Source organism: Lethenteron reissneri, chromosome 58, assembly GCF_015708825.2.
Source record: "Lethenteron reissneri isolate LAM-NWPU_2019-01 chromosome 58, ASM1570882v1, whole genome shotgun sequence".
NCBI lineage: Eukaryota > Metazoa > Chordata > Hyperoartia > Petromyzontiformes > Petromyzontidae > Lethenteron > Lethenteron reissneri.
In genome coordinates this window covers 1,676,350-1,697,537 of record NC_083836.1, presented here as the reverse complement: position 1 = coordinate 1,697,537, position 21,188 = coordinate 1,676,350, and the positions used below count along the sequence as shown (strand labels likewise).

The window sequence follows — 21,188 nt, the reverse complement described above, 5'->3', positions numbered from 1 at the left end:
CGCCACTTGACACACGCGCGCGTACAGGCAAGCGCTGTGCGCTCAGCCACTGCGTGGTCGCGGGGGATGATTGACCACCACGCTGGTCAATGTGGACGTATGGTCACCCCCCCCCCTCCCCCCCACCGTGACTGAGACGGCGCGATTGAATCCTTCGTCCAGCAGTGGACGAATCATGGCTGATGACGATGATTCCAATAAGCGAGGCCTGCCTTGCCCACTTACAATTGTACCCACCCACATTGATCAGAGTGGTGAAGTATGGTCAACAACCCCCCTCCCCCCCCCTATTCTCCCCCCCCTCCCCCCATGACTGACACAGCTGGTCAGTGACGTCGGCGGATGTCAGGGACGCTTCTAGAAGGCCCGCCTATGAATGTTGATGCACTGCCATCTCTGCTGCCACCACGTAGCCCCCCTCCACCCTTCCGCGATTACTTTTTTTTATTTCACCAGGTCAGGCACACGACTGAGTTACGCAAGTAGCTATTTTTCAGAAGCGTCCTGGCGACCACAAACGATAGCTCAACGAAGTGGCGGCTTAGCACCACCATCATCACCACCATCATCACCATCACCGTGTGGAGATGTATCACAGCAGCCAAACACTCTTAAACGCGTGACGCTGAATCTAAATGTGGAGGGGGAAAACCCAGAGGTCCCGGAGAAAAATCCACGCGACCACGGGGAGAGAGACACGCACACTCCAAATATACAGCAGCAGGCGTCAGGGTCGAACCCACGACCCCCTGTGTACCAGGCGAGGTAGTTAACATCTCGCCAGCGTGATAATGATGAGAGAGACACGCAAACTCCAAATATACAGCAGCAGGCGTCAGGGTCGGGGTCGAACCCACGACCTCCTGTGTACCAGGAGAGGTAGTTAACATCTCGCCACCGTGCCGCCCATAGCACCCGTTACGCAACGGCAATTGCCACCCAATCCCCCGGCACTTTATCCAGGCTCAAACACACCTGCGTAGCTTCTCAGCGCTGACGAGTTTGGGCGTATTCCGTGTGATTAAGGTCACAGGCGCATGCTCAGAGCATGATGGGTGTTGCTTTTGGCGCAGCCTTTATGGATGGATCTTAAAGCAATTCTTGGCGTGCGTGGGCTATCGTCTATGTGTCACCAGTGTGATTGAGCGTGTGTACATGTGTACGTCCCAGGGACGAATTAATCAATGAACATTTCCCCGGTGGCTGGTAGAATTGGAGTAAAGTGCCAAGTGACCACTAATCCACAGGCATAGCGGCGGGTATACTTGCTGTGGTGTGCCGGGTGCGTGGATGTGCTTTTTCCCGAGTAACCGACCCGGAGAGACCCGGCTGAAATGAATCCATGGATGTTTGGTGTTTAGATTATGAATGTATAAATATACATAATCTTTATTAATTACAAAATCTAACCATGCCCTTCACTCAAACCTGAACCAAACAATCACTGGTATATCACAAACAAACAGACTTTTAATAAGCAAACAATAGTTCCCATATTCATCCAGCAGTGGAGTGATTTTCACTGATGATGATAATAACCGGGCCTGCAGTGCCAATCACAATTTAACCAACCCACGTTGACCAGCGTGGTGAAGTATGGTCAAACAACCCTCTCCCGCCGTGACAGACACGGGCGCAGTTGAATCATCCTTCATCCAGCAGTGGATTGATGAAAAAAACCAGGCGCTGTGCTTGTACATTATTTATTAATTAGTATTACATTGGGGCAGTGGGGCAGTGGTTAGCACACTGCGCTAAGGACCCGGTCAACCACCCCCTTCGGTCCGTATTCCTCCGGCCACGGCTGACATTAGTGTCCAGTGACCTTCTGGACTCGTGCTGCAGTGGACTGGCATTGGCATCAAACCTGTGAACCCATTATCAGTGCCCCCGACCTTATTACAGACCCATTAAGACCCTATTGGTCACCCCGTGCCCTGATAAATCTCGGCGTTCATCTTACAAAGCCCCATCATCACAAGGAAGAAACACAAAATATCGACATAAATAAAAAATTTTGCCCGTACTGAAACGGCTGTACGCAGTATGGACTAGAAAACTCAACTTCCCCGCACAAGAATACGGGGTAAACCATACGGAGCGGTGGGGCAGTGGTTAGCACACTGCGCTACGGACCCGGCCAACTACCCCATTCGGTCCGTGTCCAGTGACCTTCCGCTGAACTCATCCAGCAGTGGATTGGCAGTGATGGGAGGTGCGGTAGGGAGAGAGGTCGCGTCCCAGCGCTGCTTCCTGTACAGTCGCAGCAGTAACCTAATCGTGCAACTCGGCTAAGGGAATTGCGACAGAGCGCAGTGTTTGAAGAGTTATCTGCCTCTGTAACCACCCCCACCTCCTCCTGTACCCCGCTATTGTTAATACTACCATCACCGTGGCAACAACACTCAAGGCTAAACTCAGCGATAAAGGTATATTTTAATCCAGGTGAAGCCCATTGAGCTATTAGCTCGTTTTCAGAGGCCACCTGGCCACACGTGGTGAGAGGCCATCGCAGTGGCTCATATCATCGTCATCACCACCACACGCGGCCGTAAATTGCCGACGCAATTCGACAGCATTGGCCTCAAAACAAAGTCTGACTTTGCTGATGAGGCACTGAATGTTGAAACCTGGTCCAGGGTTTTGCATGCATTTAATGCGGAGCACGCGGTCAGAATTAATAACCATGGCGACGCAAGTTCCGATTGCAATGCCTTCTGGGATCGCGCCGCTGCTGTTACCATCCTAGAATCTAACACAAAACTCACTCAGAGTGTTGCTGGGGACAGAGTGGTGCTGAGTGCCCAAACATCTTAAGCTTCCTGGCTCGCTCATTGCTCAAAGACACTGGCGTTGATAGACATCAACCGCATCAGAACATCACCAAGCCGATGCGCACATCCACTTTATGAATGGAAAAATTAAATCCACAAGCCACGGCACTGCGATTGTGGCAATTACAAAAAAAAATATGGACCACGTGACGAACCACCGTAATCTACGCTCCTTCACCGGAGGTGGAAACAGCAAAACTACACGGACGAATTCTCTCCCTAAGCCCTCTCGTCGTACGCCAGACCATCTCGACATTGGCATCTGGCTCCTGGACATGACGTCCTGGACATCTGTGAAAACGAGCTTTGAGGTTCATCGGATTCCTCCAGTACAAAGTTTTTATTGTGATATTGCCTCCATCAGAATAACTATAAATACTCGTGATGCGCGATGGCGCAAAGACAAAGGCCCCCCGTCTAACTTTCACATACTTTTTGGGGCAAGTGCGGTTAGCGAGCACCTATGAAGGCCAGTACTGTGGCACACACGAGGGGGGTGGGTGGCCAGCAACCACGCCCGGCCGCGACCTCAGCCAATGATTAACCAGCAACAATACGGGGAAAGCCTCGGCATGTGATAATCATTAACGAGCGGAGCCCACGTCAGGGACTCTCCGTGTCAAGGTGCCGTTGAAGGTGGTACACGTGGTCTCCCGGTCAAGGTTAAAGTTCATTTATCGCTCAACGGAGCCTTAGGCCGTTATCTCCTGTTTTACAGGCCTGAATCAGTGGTGGACATTACACATTGCTATGGCGGGAGCGAGTCTATCCATAGGGCAACCCGCTGTTAACAGCCCCCACAAAGTCGCACTTGCTGAATCGACCCAGGAGGAAAGTTGGGGCCGAATCAACCACACAACCAAAGTTTTAATTCGAAACCTTCCGATTGTCAGGAGGTAAAGCGGAGTAGAGGTTACGTGACCAGTAGCCCACGGGCGTAGCGACAGGCATACTGGACGTGTTGTGCCGGGTGCGAAGATATCTATTTTTCCCGAGTAGCCGAGCCATACGGACCCCGGCTGAAATTAATCCCAAGCTGTTTGCAATTTAGATTGTGCACACGTGCATTTACCGAACCTGCAGGGTTAATTGCAAACTCGGACCCCACCACCCCCGACCTCTGAGCCACCCGTTCTCGCAGAGCCTCATGGGAATCTATAAACGTCATGAGCCATGCCCCGTCCACTGCTGAATGAGGGCATCCTCGCGTTCGTCACCGCGTGCGGTGAACCGATCTGCCCGCTCCATCTCCGTGGCGGTCGTCACCTGGCTGCCCGTTCCGCAATCGGCCTCTACCATCGGTCATCAGCCTCAAAATGAGTTCCTGGAGCGATGTGAAAATATCGCCACTCGGGAGACAAAGGCGGCCGGGCATTGTTCTGGCCGCCCAGCCCCTCGTGGACCGAGTCGGCCTTCATAGGTGCTACTCGCTAACAGCACTTGCCCCAACGGCCTGTTAAAGGCTATACGGGGGGTCTTTATCTCTGTGTGGACACTGTGGACAGTTTCTCACATCACCGACTCTTGAGAGGCGACCCGTGCAGCGGGACGCGTCGTTGTCATAGCCGGGTTGATGTTTTGCTCCGTCGTGGAGGACAGCAGTTGTTGTGCAGGCAGCCCTGGGCACATCTACTGCTCCAATATTTACCTTGTGGCGGAGGGGGGGGGAGCAGGGTGCATTGGATCCTCGCAGTGTTCCGTGTCCCCTGACTACGCACAGTTGGTCGCTGTCCGCTGTTCCCCTTGGAGCGAGTTGGGGTTGGAGCCTCTCATCTCTCTCTCATTTATCTCTCTCATCTCTTTCTCTCATATCTCTCTCATTTATCTCTCTCATCTCTCATCTTTTTCTCATCTCTCTCATCTTTCTATAATCTGTCTCTTACCTCTCTCATCGTTTTCTCATCTCTCTTGTCTCTCATCTGTCTCTTATCTCTCTCATCTGTCTCTTACCTCTCTCTTATCTCTCTCATCGTTTTCTCATCTCTCATCTGTCTCTCATCTCTCATCTTTCTCTTATCTTTCTCTCAGCTCTCTCATCTCTCTCTTATCTCGCGCTCTCTCTCCTTGCTCGGTCGCTCCACATGAGGCCAACGAGAAGTGACCGCACAAAACATTGCGCAATGAAGGTGACAACAACAACATGTGGCATTATCCGAGCTAAACTGCCAAGAATATTCTTAGGAAAAAGCGCAAAAGTTACACACGCATACAAACAACATGAGCACTTCTCTAACGCTAAGAGCACTGGTTACGTGAACTCGGGAAAAGCCGTAGCGTTCGCGCACTCGCTGTGAAAAGTGCGACGAAGTCAGGGTCGTGCCAAAGTGTCCTCCTCCATTTCTGCTCTCAAGCAGGGCCCATTGCCCAAAAAAAACATCAGTCTACCGAATATTGTTTTGTTGTCGAAAAGTCTGGCGGTCGTCGCGAGCGACGTGGCGTGCTCGCTACCCCGAGTATCTCTGAGGCTCGTTGTTGGTGCTGGGCTGCAGTTGCTTCGTCTCAAGCTGTACCGCAATTTTGCTCTCACTTGTTTCCCCTCACCCCTCCCGCCCCCCGTTCTACGCTAATGTTACGTCTCATTTATGGAAAGCATCTTGAAATGTCATTGTGTTTAGACTCCACACGAACTAGATTTCTTTCGCGGTCGCCGCGCTTATTCAAGCGGATTTTTTTTGTCGTTTTCTTCCCCAGCGACATTGCGGTAGACGCCCCCCCCCACCCCGTCTCTCGCTGGCGCCCCTACGGCTCCGCCTGGTGAGCGGTCCGGCTCCTCAGACGCGTCAGATCGACGGCGTCCCGTCGAGGAGGAGCAGCACTTCCGCCTCGTTGACCTCCTGCACCCGCAGGCAGAGCTCCTTGAGCTTGAGCGCGTTGAGGGACAGCACCACCTTCTCCACGCTGGGGGAAGAAGAGCGGGGGAGAGGACGCCGAGCGCTCCGTCGTCAGAATATTAATGCGCGTAAACTGTACGCGAATCAATGCAGAGATTAATCGATTCGACGTTTGAGTCGCGGGCTTTACGAATCGCTGTTGCTCAATCGATCCATAGTTGCATGCTCGGAGGCTCGAGGAGAAATAGGAAGAAGTACCCGAGGGGGCAGGAGAGGGCTCAACCGGTACACATGGCCGTGAGCGGGCAGCCCCTCCTCCCTCCCCGCTCCCCGTCAGCCTCGTCAATTCGTACATAGCCACCTCCACTCAACCGCTAGCCCTGGAGCAGCAAGTGGCCTCGCTCTTTCTTGCTTTTATCGTTCCCACCGCCCGTAGGGCCCTGCCTACTCCCCACGCCAACTGTTCAGGTAGCCCAGCCCATTGTTGCCCTTATGCGTCGAGAAGGAGACCAGAAAATAATATCCCGATTTTCGCAAAAGTTTCATTCGGGGCAGCCTTTCCATAACCACGGGGGGGGGGGGGGGGGGGGCGGGAACTGTCGTTCCAAACCCGTTGCCTCTCCTCTACCCGTCACAACGTCTGCCGTCCGGCTCGGCTCCTGCCCGCCCGGCCGTCTGCCCGGCCACCCGCTCGCCCGCAAGCCATGTCGCTCACCACTCCTCCTCCTCCACGCAGGCCTGCGTGCCGTGTTTGACGTCGGCCAGGGCTCCGGCGGTGTCGGTCAGGCCGGGCAGGCGATCGCGCACAAACCCCGAAGCGTTGGCCGCGAGCGCGCTGGTCTCCGCCAACACATCGCACAGCCGCTCTGATGAATGGGCAAAGACACACGCGCGTGCGCACAAACACAGCAGTAGCGGTATAGGATTATAATAGCAATCGTAAACATAATTTCGAACCCTTTTTCCAGTCCACTGCTGGATGAGGGCCTCCACACGCCGTGTCGGTCGCGTGGATTGTTTTCTCCTTACTTCACCACGCTGGCTCAGGGTGGTGAAGGGGAGGGGGGTAGAGAGCATAAACGTTGCAGCATAGTAGAGTATAACAAGAAAGTCTGCTGCACTGCCATCTCCTGCCCACCACACAGCCACGCAGCAGCCTATAACACCTGCTGTATGCGTGGTGATCATCCATCCGAGCACTATCCAGGCTCAAGCCTGCTTAGCTTCCGAGATTTGACGAGTTGGGGCACACTGCGGGTGATTTGGTCATCACGAAAATGCACAGCGCCTGCCGCCAGGGCCTTTGAATGAATAGGTGACTGGCGCGTTTCTGTCAGACGCTCCACTTTGTCAGGGTGTGTCACGTGGCCTTGGCTCGCCTGATAGAGCCTGCGTGTCCTGGTCGGGCACGTGGATGTTGTGGAGAGGCAGTCTGTGTCTCGTGGCCTCCAGCGCCTCGCCAAACGCCCCGTACGACTCTTTGAATCTGCCCGGCAGCACCTCCAGCAGCGGAGACAGCGCCTGCGTCTGGGGGGAAATATTTTTGTTACTTTAAAAACCACATTATAAGGAAGAAAAAATAATGAATTGTGGAGAGCATTCCAACACGCGTAGTCGATGCTACGTCACGCCTTGAACGATGTCGCCAGACATCATCACGATGTCGTGTGAAATCATCGCCTTGGCCGAAAGGGCTCCGTCTATTTAGCGCCGTTTCGTGTTTATCACTTTGGCTCTCTACAACACCCTTAAGCTGAACACATGACAAGTGCTGTTAGCGAGCACAAGAAGATGGTTGGCTAACATCACGCGCCTTTATCTTCCAGTGCCGATGTTAACACACCCCAACAGATACTGTACTCAGTTTTAAGGTGGAGTCAACCTAGGGGGGAGGCCCAGGAGCAGTTCAGATAAATCGTCACCGATGTTGACCGTGAGCGGGAATCCAACTCGGGTCACCAGGTGTGTAGCGCAGCACCATAACCACTACACTACCGCTTCCCTGCACGTAACACATTATCACAACACAACAAGACACGTGACAACATAGTCATTGTACAGCACTGGGGTGGCGGGGGCATCATGAGGGTCACCATGATAGGTGGGGGCGGACGACACACACAGCAGGGGGGGGGGGGATCACGGGGGGCAGCAGCAGAACACGTCCACACACACACACGCACTTGTTGGGCGAGCTGCTTGTTAAGGGGCACGGTGTGCTCCAGCCTCTCGCTTAGCTCCCGCTTCCCCTGCAGCTTCCGCGCCAGCCGCTCGTTCCTCTTGAAGCGGCCGCGTTGGCTCTCGCGCTCCTCCTCCTCTACGCGCCGCGCCCCCTCGTCGACCTGGTTGCGCACAGGGCCAGCCGGCAGCGTGCAACGTCCGCCCAGGGGTTCATTAGCGACGCATTTCATCGCGTGACGCAAATTGCGAAATGCGATTGGTTGTTACAATCCCGATGTGGGCAGGGGTGGGTTGAGCCAGCCAGAAAGGGGCGGAGCTATGCTGCTGTAAGAGGCGTGGCCACACCTCCTTGTGCAACGACTCGCTCAGATGTGGACAAAGCGGTTGAAGGTGACGATGAAGTTGTGGGCCCGGTTGAAGACATGAGATGGCGCGTGAATGGTTCAAGCCCCATCTTGCTGCTACTGCAACCCATGAAACCGCCTCCGCATTCCACATCTTTTAACTTTGGTCTGTGCTTAAGACACAGAGTACAAACTGAGTGAAGATTTGATTTAAAACCATAAACGCCAAGTCTGTGTTCAATGAAGACCTGCGCCAAGGGTCTAAACAAACCACAGCTAGACAGCCCGTGACCAAATCACCCGGAATGCACCCGGGTCTCGTCAGGTCTCACAAGCCAAGCAGTAGTTGAGCCTGGATAGTGGTTGAAGGTAAGTGACCGATGTTATGAGTTGCGGGGGTAGAGCGGGCAAATGTAATCACTGTACTGTATCCTTACGCTCGACGTCTCCATCAAGCCGCAGCGAACCAGCGAGGTGAAGTGTGGTCAAACAACCCCCCACCCCACCCCCACAAACCCGCGTGGCATGGGGAGGCCATCATCGAGCAATGGATTGACAAGAGGGCTGAGTATGTGCACATATACGGCGAGAAGGGGCCTGGGTTTGTGTTCCAACTCTGGAACCTTTCTGTGTGGGAGTATGGGTTTACTCCCATTAAGCTAAACAAATAAACACAATGTAGCTTGTAATTTAGCCAAATATACCCAATGCTGGAAAAATTACCTAAAAATTACTCAATTGGGATCACACACAGTGGCAGTATCGACCCCTACTGCAAACACATGGCAGGAATCTCCTTAAAGTCTTGAGACTGAAACCTTCCTGGGAAACCAAACCTAGTAATAATAATGATAATTCTTAACATACTTTAAAACAAAGAGAAAAGGGATGAGGAATGGGCATCCATGATAGAGGGTTGAGTAGGGGTTAGGGCAGGGGATGGAATACATATAGGGGTGGGGGGAGGGAAGAGGAAAGAGAATGGGAAATGGAGAAAAGGTGAATATGATAAAAATGCACATTTACCCTCACACACGGAGGGAAGATGAAATGCGGTTACAATGCAGGACCGTACCTGCAAGTATGTGTACAGAGACATGAGGTAGTCCGTGTAGAGCAGGCTCAAGTCATCGTCCGTCCACATGCGCTTCTGCGGCTGGTATGACAGGGTACCAGCGTCTGTCTTCCGACGGGCGCTGGGCACCGTCACCTGGCTCCCCTTCCGCTCGTCCAACGCTGCCAATGAATGGACGACGTGCAGATTCGTCGTAAAATTGGCAACTCCTTCCCCCCCCCACGATTTTATCACGATTGCACCATCGGCGTCACGACGAGAGTTGAATAATCCATTGGAATCTCTCACAAGGCAGTGCACGCAACCCTTCGTGACAGATGTCAAAGAACTACCTCTGACATCCATTCTTCAAGTGACAATCTGGTTCACACGGTAGGGAGACAGATCTTTCCCAACTGCCCTGTTACAGAGAAAAGTTTGTGGCATGACGGTGAAACAAAGTTAATTATTCTCAGAGCTGGAAACTACGCAAATGAAGAAAAAAATCTTACGTTCCATTTTATGCGTGATCATTGGTGATGAGGCTGAGACCACCCACACTATACACGTCAGAAGCCGGTTTTTAAATCGCGGGTGGCTAAACCAGAATTCGAACTCTGGATCTCAGGTGGTGCGGGCTCAGTTCTCCGAGCCCTGAACCACTTGGCCACATCTGGAAACACGAATCATGAAATATCAACTGGCTGATTTGCATCGTAATAGTGATGCAGCCAAAGTCGGACATCACTCATTCCCCCTCTGCTACACACGTAAACTTCCTTCTCCCAGCCATCTGTGCTGTCAACTCCCTGCCTATGTTCGATGGTGGTAATGACGGTTGTAGGTGGTTGTGGGAGGTGATGATTGCAGTTATGGTATAGGTGGTTGGTGCTGGTGATAGCGATGGAGGTATGGACGCGAGATCTCACCGGACAGCACCGACACATCCCAGGACGGCAGAAGCGACAAATCGGGCCCCATCGTCAGCGTGGACTGCAGCTGCGAGTGGGCGCACTCCGGGAGGATCTCGGCCACTGTGAGCCTCCTGCAGACTTGATTCTGCACCGCCGAACCTGGCCGCGCAACCCCACCGGGAACACGAAACACAGAACTAAGGGAAGGGCTCCATCTCTACAGCAGAACTATTCCACTGGCGGCGCACGTAGGGTCAGATGTGGTCCCCGAAGGTTTTTGGAGTGGCCCGAAAAACTAATCAGAAATGTGGTGAAACATAACGTACCGACAGAAAACACACTAATACACAACGCGAAACACATGCTTTATGAACACAAAACACTAATACACGTGATACACATGCCTTACTAACGCAAAAGATGCACATCGTGAAACACATGCTGTACTAACACCATGGTGACTCAAGGCAGGGACATGTGATCTCTAGCGTAGTGGCCTGAGCAACCTCCTGGGGAAGTGTGGGGCGGGGGGCCAGCGCTCTATATTGGGGGGCCGCCATACCACATAAGGTTGTAACCCGTCGATCTTATCCGATACCACAATGGTCGTAACATTGACACCATGAACTTTCTGCACTATTGCACGTCCTTTGCAATCTGTCGGCTGTCACTGTCATTAGCGTAGTTGGCTACGTACGGTGGGATAGAAGTGCAAAATACGTTTGTAATTTAAATCATTCATCTGCCTAGCGATCGTTACCAGGTACGGATCTTTTGCTGTGCGTGGGGGAGCCCTGCTTTACTGCGGATCCCATGGGCAGCCCAGGCTTGGCCTTGACAGCCAAACTAGGCCTGGGGTTGAAGCCCCGGCCTGCATAGCCATGCTTGGCAAGCGACTTGTTGGCCAGCAACGTCTGCACGCACGCAGCCATCGTGCGTCACAGGACGAATCGACACAAAGCACACAAGACACAGTTCTGGGGAATGTGCATCTCGTTTGAGGACTTAAAAATGTAGGATTTTATATAAAGTCAGATTTTAAACAGCAAATTATTTTAGTGTTTTCTGATCATTTAAACGATAATGGAACATGTCTTTGTGACAAATATTTCTCTGCAACAGGACACGTTGGAGAGTATGTTTCCCTGCATGCGAATAAAACATGTCTCACGTGAAGTGATTTCAGAAGTTGAATCTTACATTGAAAATCATGAAATTAACTTGCATAGTGTTGAACAATTACTTACTTTATCCAAGTTGCCTCTCTCGGCTACATTTGCAGCAGACTGCTTGTATCGCGATGGAACACTCCTGCCTTGCGCTAAGAGACAGGAATAAGAAATCACGATGAGAACCAACGTGGACACGCAATTCTGCTTCTGTGAACGCGTGCACGTGTACGGCCCATATATAAATCCATTGCTGGATGAGGGCCTCCGCACGCCCACGCCACGTGGGTGTTGGGGGTCATTTGACCATACTTGACCACGCTGGTCAGCAAGGGTTTGAAAATATGGGGAAAACAGATGGAGGAGCATATAAGTAGAGTGTAACAGTGCATTTTGATGCACTGCCCTCCACGATGTAGCCCTGTAGCCACCTATGATAACCTGTTTGTGCGTGGCGGACACCCATCCGAGCACTGTCCAGGGTCATCGCCGCTTAGCTTCCAAGATTGGGCGCATTCTGGGTGATTTGGTCATGGGTATCAATGTGCGCGTAGACCCAGAACCTTGACTAGAAGTCACGGAGCAATGCGAAAGGCTCAGAGACGGGGTGGTGCTACTTACAAGGCATGCTGGGCATCGAGGAAGTTTTCTTTTTGTTCATGACTCTAGAAAATGAGCAAAACAAATTGACGCTTAATACACGTTAGGGCGTCCGCTGGACGAATGAATACTCGTGGCAAAGAGCCGGAGGCACCCCGGCATTTTCGCTTGACAAGCACGACGCTTCGATCACAGCAAGGCAATCAAGAGTCGTCATGTCAAGAGACGGAGTAGCCAGTCGGAACTCTCACAGAGTAGTCCAAAACTACGGGTTAAAAGAAGAGCCAATGTAAGAGGATATCACAAAGCTACCTCCGAGATACATTCGGGTGAGCTCTGCTTGACACAGTAGGGGGCAGCACTTTCCCACACGCCCTGCATCACGTCGATTAGCCAGTACAAATATACAGCTGCAGAACCCGGTCCTAAGTCATGCATTGTTCAATGAGATGTATTGATAATGTCATGTTCCCCTGCTATAGTGTGTGAATAATCTATATTTCTGCCCAATAAGCAGAATTGCTTACTTTGCGTTCGAAGAGTCAGAATTCTGCAGACCTGCACATCAAAACAAGCAAGGTTTTTTTTTATTCAGTCATAAAAACACAGTTTTGCGTTTAAACATGATCGGCCTTTCGGTCAGATACTGAAGCACCGGACCAGGGGGACGCGATTTAAATTAAACCACTGCGAGGAGGCAAGCAGGCAGTGTGCGCCTCGTGGCATGATGGATCAAACTGGGATTTGGCTCTTTCCCAGAAAATGCATTTAAGGGCACTCACGATGCGAGGCAATGCAGCGCTTTCCGAGAAAAGCAATTCATTACAAACACCCGACCGTTCTAACACGTTCCCTAAATGACGAGAAACTCATCAGACAGTACAAATCTAGCAGAGCATCATGTCTTTCAAAAATCACATCACCCAGTGTGAAAGCCGCAATTCAAGATGCACCAGGATAATTGAAATGTGAAAATAATGAGACAGAAGGATATACACAAGGTTACCGTATACACCTGCCGTACAGTTATTGATTCAGAATTTAGCAGATGGCTAGCGAGATAAACTAACAACGGAGTGGCAGCCAAGGAGGAAACGCGCCCAAGAATACGGTGCACGTGGAACAAAAAAAATATCTCGTGTACAGGCACCAGATGAATTGTTACATCGTAGGATCGTGAGAGATGGCGATGCCTTGGGGAGTAAATTGAAACATGACCTTTCAGCCAGACAATGTGGCACATGCCTGTGATCGTGATCCAGGGTGAAGATTTGGATCCCGTAAAATATTTGTCCAACTGGAAGATGATGCAAGCGGGCAAAACCTCTCCATTAACAAGAAATCGGCCCAAAATCCCCATGTAGCAGGGACCCTAGTGCTTGCGTACCTGTGCTGGACTCCGATGAGGTTGCTCCACTTGAGTTGTCACTTTTACTTGAGTCTAGGCAGGGGGGGGAATAAAATAAAAAGTCTGACGCGCACCATCGCCACGCGACAGTCGAGCGACTTCACACGCCGCTTACTGCAGAGGGAGCAAAAAGCATGCAGTGTGCATCCTCACAATAGCGCGGGTGAGTATACACCACATCCCGCTTACAAGGGGGGGGGTTTATTGGGAGCACCCCTGAAACTTTTCATTGGGGAAAAATAAAAAAAGGCAAATTACACTGCAAAACTGAAACAGTGTAACAAAACGATTCTGACATGTTGTTCGCTGCATCTCCAAGCGGAGCAGATGCAGCATGTTGTCAGGCAGTCCCAGTTTTGTAGTTTTTCAGTGCAGCAACCACTTTATTTGGATTAAATTGAAGACAAAAAAGCAACCTAGGCCGTGATCGGACACGTTTAGGATAATTTGATAATAATCGATTTGGTTTGGTATCCCGCGCCTTGTAAATAGCTCAGGATTGTCACGAATGCGCTCTGTTTAACAGTCTGCGGGAGTTTCACAGGAAGGGGCGGTTAGCTTTGTAGTGTATAATTTTTTTTCAAATTTGGACCACGGCACCAACGCATACGATAGAATGCTCCTTTCGACGTCAACAGATCTTGAACGTCCACTGCTAAGCAGACGGCGAGCGATATTGCACGGTCACCGACAACCTGCAGTTGTAACCAGGGTGGTCTGACAAAATTGAAGCACAGGCCTCCATGACAAACAGATAAAACGCACTACCACAGGCCGCCATGTGTCAAGAGGCCGATTCGGATTTGGTCGGGGTCGCTCGACTTGTTTCTGGGAATTAAAAACGTGCGACTGTGCATGGCGATTCGATTACCTTCCGTCGATGGGTTGGAGACGGGCATGACGCTTCTCCTTCGGGCCATTTGGTAACTGCAAGGTGGGTGGGTGACACGCAGTCAATGAGCTCAGAAATAGTCATCACTCGGTTAACGTTTTTAATCCGTTCCACGAAAACTACCGTTCACGAAAATAACTCTAATCGAATTATCTTACAAGTTGAAAAATAAGTTTTAAAAAAATCACCGAGCCTGCACTATATCTGTTTTCCCACTGCCCAAAACAGAAAACTAATGTCAACAAAGTCAGTCGAAACGCTCATAAATGGGTGTCGCTGATTGGCTGAGGGCACGGCTCAGCCCCCACTTACGAGCGCTCTGATTGGCCGAAATTGGCGCACTGCGTGCAGAACATAAACACGGTACCGTGACGTCACAATGTTAAGTCGAAACCATGAGGTCGCTATGGAAGGCGAAACGTTACACGAAAACCCGTTAACCGGTGTCACTGTTAACCGAGGGCCTAATGTAATGTGTAGCCCGTGTTTTCAATCCACTGCTGGATGAGATCCCTGCTCCCCACACCCCTCGAAATGCTTGTCGCTGGGGATATTTGATCATTTACATCACCACAACGGTCAGTCCGGGTTGGGTGAACGCGGGAAGCGTAGACGTGGGAGCATAGAACAGTACAAGGGGTATTGCCGTACCCTCCTCCTCCTCCTTTATTGCCCCCACACGTTGCCCGCTCTTGGCCATCACCAATGTCGCTGTCATCAATACGACAATCTTCATCGCTTCCATCATCATCGTCATCATGAGCCATGACCACACTCGGCACGCGCGAAGCAAGGTTAAAATAAGTAATATTTTAAAAACACTTTTTTAAAAACACGCTTTAATGAAATGTAGCGTACGAGTAATGGCAGAACTCCACGACTCCAGGAAGTGGCCCCGAAGCTTGCCACAATGTAAAGGACCATGGTGATTTACAGCCAACGTCAGTTGAGTGTGGACAATTAGACCCAAGCCGAAACATAACATATAAAAAATAATGTTTACAAATATTTTTCTCTTTTTTTTATATAGAATATAGTATTGTCATCAGTATGACATAAGTATACCAAGTTTGCAGTCGATACCACATTGAGAAGTAGGTTAAAATTGAGTAACAAGATTTGAGGATACGACAACAGAGTTAAATAAAAGTGTGTAAAAATAAATGATTGTTAACGTATTTACCCAGCAAAGCCACCACTGATACGTTGTGTTTAATTTAATTTTAAGACGTATAAGTCACATACTCTTAGGTTTTTTCGATAAAGTCACGTAGGTAAAAAGCAATAATAAAAGTAAAAACTATAGAAATAATAATAGAAATAAAATTATAAATCATGTGATTTCTAATTTTATTTCTATTATTTATACTTTTATTATTTATTTTTACCTACGTGACTTTACCGAAAAAACCCTAAGAGTATGAATCCTTGCAGTCACGAAAGCTTCAAATCTAGTGTTAAGATACGTAATTACGAGTGTTTATTAGACACGTGGGAGGAAACGCAACCCACGCGCGCGCGCGAGGGGGCAACACGCGATCCCCATCCAGCTGGAGACGGATGGCGACGAGTCCACGTGCTGCACTTGAGTTGAGTTTCATTTATTAGGTATCGCCCGGTGAGCCATTCAGGCTCTTGAATCGGGTACAACCGCAACAAACAGAAAACAAAAACATGAACAAGAAAACATCTTAAAGTGACTAAGTGCAAACAGAAAATCCAAGACAGCAAAATTTTGCAGAAAAAGCACCGTACACCAACGCTGTGTGCAAAAATCCCAGTGGGATGCAAGTCAAACAACAACAACAACCACAAGACAACGTAGATTAAGGCCATCAGTCTAACTCTGTACTACAACAAACATGAAAGCAATGTAACAGTGGTCATAGGAACTGACGGAATTTTCACAATGAATGACATAAACAACATGTACTACCAGACCCTGCAGCCATAGCTGTCTGCATGAGTTGATAACCCCCCACACACACAAACCACCCACACGGCATGTGGAGGCACTCATCCAGCAGTGGATCGAGAAAGGAGGTTGCAAAGACCGCTCAGACCACCAGGACTCACCACCTCGTCCAGTGCCAGAGGTCACGAACTCGGCCCGAATTGCCTCTCTTCGTCTTCTATCCCAAGCACTCTCCCTTCTCTAAACTATCGCGCCTACTCCGCACTCTCTCTTCTCTCCCCTCCTCACCTCTTCTCTCCTCACCTCTTCTCTCACCTCTCCTCGTCTCCTCACCTCTCCTCACCACCTCTCTCTCCTCACTTCTTCTCCCCTCCTCACCACCCCTCCTCACCACCCCTCCTCACCACCTCTCCTCACCACGTATCTCTCCTCACCACCTCTCCTCACCACGTCTCTCTCCTCACCACCTCTCCTCACCACCCCTCCTCACCACGTCTCTCTCCTCACCACCCCTCCTCACCACCTCTCCTCACCACCCCTCCTCACCACGTCTCTCTCCTCACCACCCCTCCTCACCACGTCTCTCTCCTCACCACCCCTCCTCACCACCTCTCCTCACCACGTCTCTCTCCTCACCACCCCTCCTCACCACCTCTCCTCACCACGTCTCTCTCCTCACCCACCTCTCCTCACCACCTCTCCTCACCACGTCTCTCTCCTCACACCTCTCCTCACCACCCCTCCTCACCACGTCTCTCTCCTCACCACCTCTCCTCACCACCTCTCCCACCACGTCTCTCTCCTCACCACCCCTCCTCACCACCTCTCCTCACCACCTCCCTCACCACGTATCTCTCCTCACCACCTCTCCTCACCACCTCTCCTCACCACGTCTCTCTCCTCACCACCTCTCCTCACCACGTCTCTCTCCTCACAACCTCTCTCTCCTCACCTCCTCTCCTCACTACCTCTCCTCACCACCTCTCCTCACCACCCCTCCTCACCACCTCTCCTCACCACCTCTCCTCACCACGTCTCTCTCCTCACAACCTCTCTCTCCTCACAACCTCTCTCTCCTCACCTCTCCTCACCTCCTCTCCTCACCTCCTCTCCTCACCTCCTCACCTCCTCTCCTCACCTCCTCTCCTCACTACCTCTCCTCACCACCTCTCCTCACCACCCCTCCTCTCCTCACCACCCCTCCTCACCACCCTTCCTCACCACCTCTCCTCACCACGTCTCTCTCCTCACCTCCTCACCACCTCTCCTCACCACCTCTCCTCACCACCCCTCCTCTCCTCACCACCTCTCCTCACCACCCTTCCTCACCACCTCTCCTCACCACGTCTCTCTCCTCACCTCCTCACCACCTCTCCTCACCACCTCACCACCTCTCCTCACCACGTCTCTCTCCTCACCTCCTCACCACCTCTCCTCACCACCTCTCCTCACCACGTCTCTCTCCTCACCTCCTCACCACCTCTCCTCACCACGTCTCTCTCCGCCACCGCCGCCCGCGGACAAAAACGCCGCGCGGGCCGCCGTGTGGGTGGGGGCGGCGCCTCCGGCAAGACGACGGCGCGCGATTGGCCGAGGCGAGCCCACGTGACGCGGGTCGGTGGTCGAGGGGAGGGGGGGCGGGGCGATAGAGATTTTGGCGGGAAACGCCGCGCGGCCTCTCGCGAGTGGCCAAAGTCGCTGCCACTCCGCTGCGTGGCGGGACAAAGTCAAGTTCATTTATTAGATTTCGATTTAAATCTTTCGTGACTGCAGGGATTCATCTCCTTGGTTCTTTCGGTAAAGTCACGTAGAAGGGAAATAATAAAATAAAACATAATAAAATTATTTAGATTTAAAGCTTTCGTGACTGCAGGGATTCATCTTCTTGGTTCAAGATAATATTATAATATTATTTTATTTTATTATGTTTTATTTTTAGTAGAAGGGAAGTAATAAAATAATAAAAATAAAACATAATAAAATAAAATAATATTATAATATTATCTTGGTTCTTTCGGTAAAGTCACGTAGAAGGGAAGTTGTGGCCGAAACGTGAGAAATATTTTATTATTTTCATTTATTAGGTATAGATTCTAGATTTTCGTGACTGCAAGGATTCATACTCTTAGGTTTTTCCGGTAAAGTCACGTAGGTAAAAGTAAATAATAATAAATAAATATTGCAATTACTAGAAATAAAAAAAATATCTATTATTTCTATAATTTATTTATTATTTACTTTTACCTACGTAACTTACCGAAAAAACCTAAGAGTATTTGGTGTAGCCCTGTGAGCCATTCGGCTCTTGAATCGGGTACAACCGCAACAAACAAAAATCAAGAACAAGAAAACATCTTAAAGTGAATATGTGACTAAGTGCAAACAGAAAATCCAAGAAAAGACAGCAAAATATTGCAGAAAAAGCACCATACACCAACACTGTGTGAAAAAATCCCAGTGGGATGCAAGTCAAACAACAACAACCACAAGACAACTTAGATTAAGGCTATCAGTCTTACTCCGTACTACAACAAACAAACATGGCCAAACTAAAAAACTTTTCGAAATCACCAAAATAAAGCTATGAAAGCAATGTAACAGTGATTATAGGAACTGTGACCGAATTTCACAATAAACGACATAAACAACATTGCACCACCAAACCCTGCAGCCATAGCTGGCTGCATCAGTCGGAGTATCAACATTTTTCAATGCACCTTTAAGATCAGCACACTAAATCAAAACACAGATCAAGTTGTTTAACCGTCGGTGGTGAGGTATGGTTAAAATTACCACACCAACCCCAACCCCAACATCCAGCAGTGGATTTACTGAACGTGCAATGCTGAGCAGTCGGTGGATGGTAACTCTGCTAACAACATCGGGGAACAGCTCAACACATTCGCGAAATAACACCACTGCGTGGCCTTGAAAAGGAATTGTATATATCACAGGGTAAACGTTTCGGGCAATGCCCCTTTCCTCAGTGCTGTGCCCTCAGTGTTAATTGCAGCGTCACCGAATATCCCGTAACAATATCAAACATTGTCATCGTCGATTTGAAGCTTTCGTGACTGCAAGGATTAATACTCTTAGGCTTTTTTCGGTAAAGTCACGTAGGTAAAATAAATAAATAAAATAAATAACATATAAATAAAATAATAAATCACGACGTTTCGATTGGCTTAAGACTATTAAACTGGAATTCACGTTCTAGATTTGAGGTTTTCGTGATCTTGGTACTTTCGGTGGGGTCGCGGAGGTAAAGAAGGTGATAAATAAAGGTGAAAGATAAAAATAAATAATATTAAATCACGACGTTTCGATTGCAACACAAGCAATCATCATTTATAGCCTCCTGGCATCTCTCCCTCTTTAGTATACATTTTCTTGCTGTGGTGTTCACACCTGATGATGATTGCTTGTGTTGCAATCGAAACGTCGTGATTTATAATTTCATTTCTATTATTATTTCTATTTTTTTCACCTACGTGACTTTACTGAAAAAACCTAAGAGTAGTGTCATCGTCACCCATCATCTGGGCCATCCCCTGCTGATGAGCCTAAGCGTGGCCAAAACCAATGCAGCTTTACACGCACGTGGGGTCGAGACTAAAGACGGAGTGGCAGCTACAGGAGGGAGGACGCCCGCAACAGCAGAGGAGGAGGAATCCTCATCCAGCAGTGGATCGATCATGGCCATAAGGGGCCGTCCATAAATGACGTCACGCGATTTTTGTAGATTTTTGACCCCCCCCCCCTCTTCGTCACACGTCAGACCCCCCCCTCAAATATGACGTCACAAAGCGCTGCCCCCCTCCCTCAAAAATGACGTCACAAAGCTCTGCCCCCGCCCCCCCAAAAAAAAACGAAAACATGCTTCAAATCGCTTTAAACTATTGTCATTGTAGTGCGTATTTAATGTGCCGCTGCACTCTGATGTTGCAGGAGAAAACATTTATCAAAAAGTATATTTAATTAAGTAGAACGTGTTGTCTATATTTATTTAAAGTTGCGCATTTTGATGTGACGTCACATTTCTCAAACCCCGCCCCTCCCCCCCTCGTCACACATCGTCACAAATATCTGACCACCACCCCCCCACTAGGTGCGTGACGTCATTTATGGACGGCCCCATACTTCACCACGTCGGTCAGTGCGCGTCGATGGCGAAGGCAGGGGGGTGCATCGAGGATGGGGCAACATAAGTACGGTACAACAGTTGCTGCACCGCCCTTCGGCAGCAGCAACAACGGCCCATCCTGACGCTGAACCAGGCTGAACGCCTGCTTAGGTATTCTTAGGTTTTTTCCGGTAAAGTCACGTAGGTGAAACATCAAAATAAATAAAAATAAAATAAAACAAAAAATCACGACGTTTCGGAGGCAACACAAGTCTCCGTCATCAGGTGGGACCGTCACAGCCGGATTAGCTGCATCAAGTGAGGCAATGATTCAAGATGTAATCCCTTTTATTTTTATTAATTTTGATGTTTTACCTACGTGACTTTACCGAAAAAACCTAAGAATATGAATCCTTGCAGTCACGAAAGCTTCAAATCTAGAACGCCTGCTTAGGCTTTGCGGGTGATCTGGCCACAGACATCCCCCCCCCGCCAGCATCTTCCCACCCCGCAATGCACATACACTCTCCGTAAATCTGCATGGCGAGGTGGTAATAATTAATCATCGGAGCTAATTGCTAAAGATGCAATCAGTCGGCACGCTATGCGAGGAGTAAGCGAGTGGTCACGGGGTCGTGGTGAGTCACACTCATATCGCTTCGCCGACTCACCGCTCGCCCTTAATTGATCTCACGCAACATCAATTCTGGCCAAGGGGACGTTCATAAATGACGTCACGCACCTCGGGGGGGGGGGGTCAGATATGTGTGACGATGTGTGACGAGAAGGGGGGGGGTTGAGAAATGTGACGTCACATCAAAATGCGCAACTTTAAATAAATATATAATTGCTATAACAACTCTAATTGTTATAACAACACTAATTGTTATAACAACACTCCTACAACATCAGAGTGCAGCGCC

General features: G+C 49.9%; 1 protein-coding gene across 6 annotated transcripts; it reads right to left on the bottom strand.

The window, feature by feature from the left end:
* Nucleotides 1–1,415: 1,415 nt before the first annotated feature.
* Nucleotides 1,416–17,715, bottom strand: HAUS8 (HAUS augmin like complex subunit 8). Of its 6 annotated transcripts, none has more exons than XM_061575530.1 (13): nucleotides 17,612–17,715; nucleotides 14,207–14,262; nucleotides 13,315–13,368; nucleotides 12,455–12,485; nucleotides 11,949–11,992; nucleotides 11,406–11,479; nucleotides 10,919–11,072; nucleotides 10,174–10,317; nucleotides 9,266–9,426; nucleotides 7,849–8,007; nucleotides 7,045–7,192; nucleotides 6,381–6,531; nucleotides 1,416–5,732 (listed from the first exon to the last, which is right to left on the bottom strand). In XM_061575530.1, the coding sequence occupies exons 2-13, from the start codon at nucleotides 14,253–14,255 to the stop codon at nucleotides 5,615–5,617; spliced, it is 1,287 nt and encodes a 428-aa protein (XP_061431514.1). In that variant the 5' UTR covers nucleotides 14,256–14,262; nucleotides 17,612–17,715; the 3' UTR covers nucleotides 1,416–5,614. The 6 variants fall into 6 exon arrangements, with proteins under 6 accessions (XP_061431514.1, XP_061431516.1, XP_061431515.1 ...); XM_061575532.1 differs by having other exon boundaries at nucleotides 17,561–17,685; XM_061575531.1 differs by lacking the exon at nucleotides 17,612–17,715 and adding an exon at nucleotides 16,541–16,563 and having other exon boundaries at nucleotides 14,207–14,264.
* Between the last annotated feature and the right edge of the window lie 3,473 nt (nucleotides 17,716–21,188).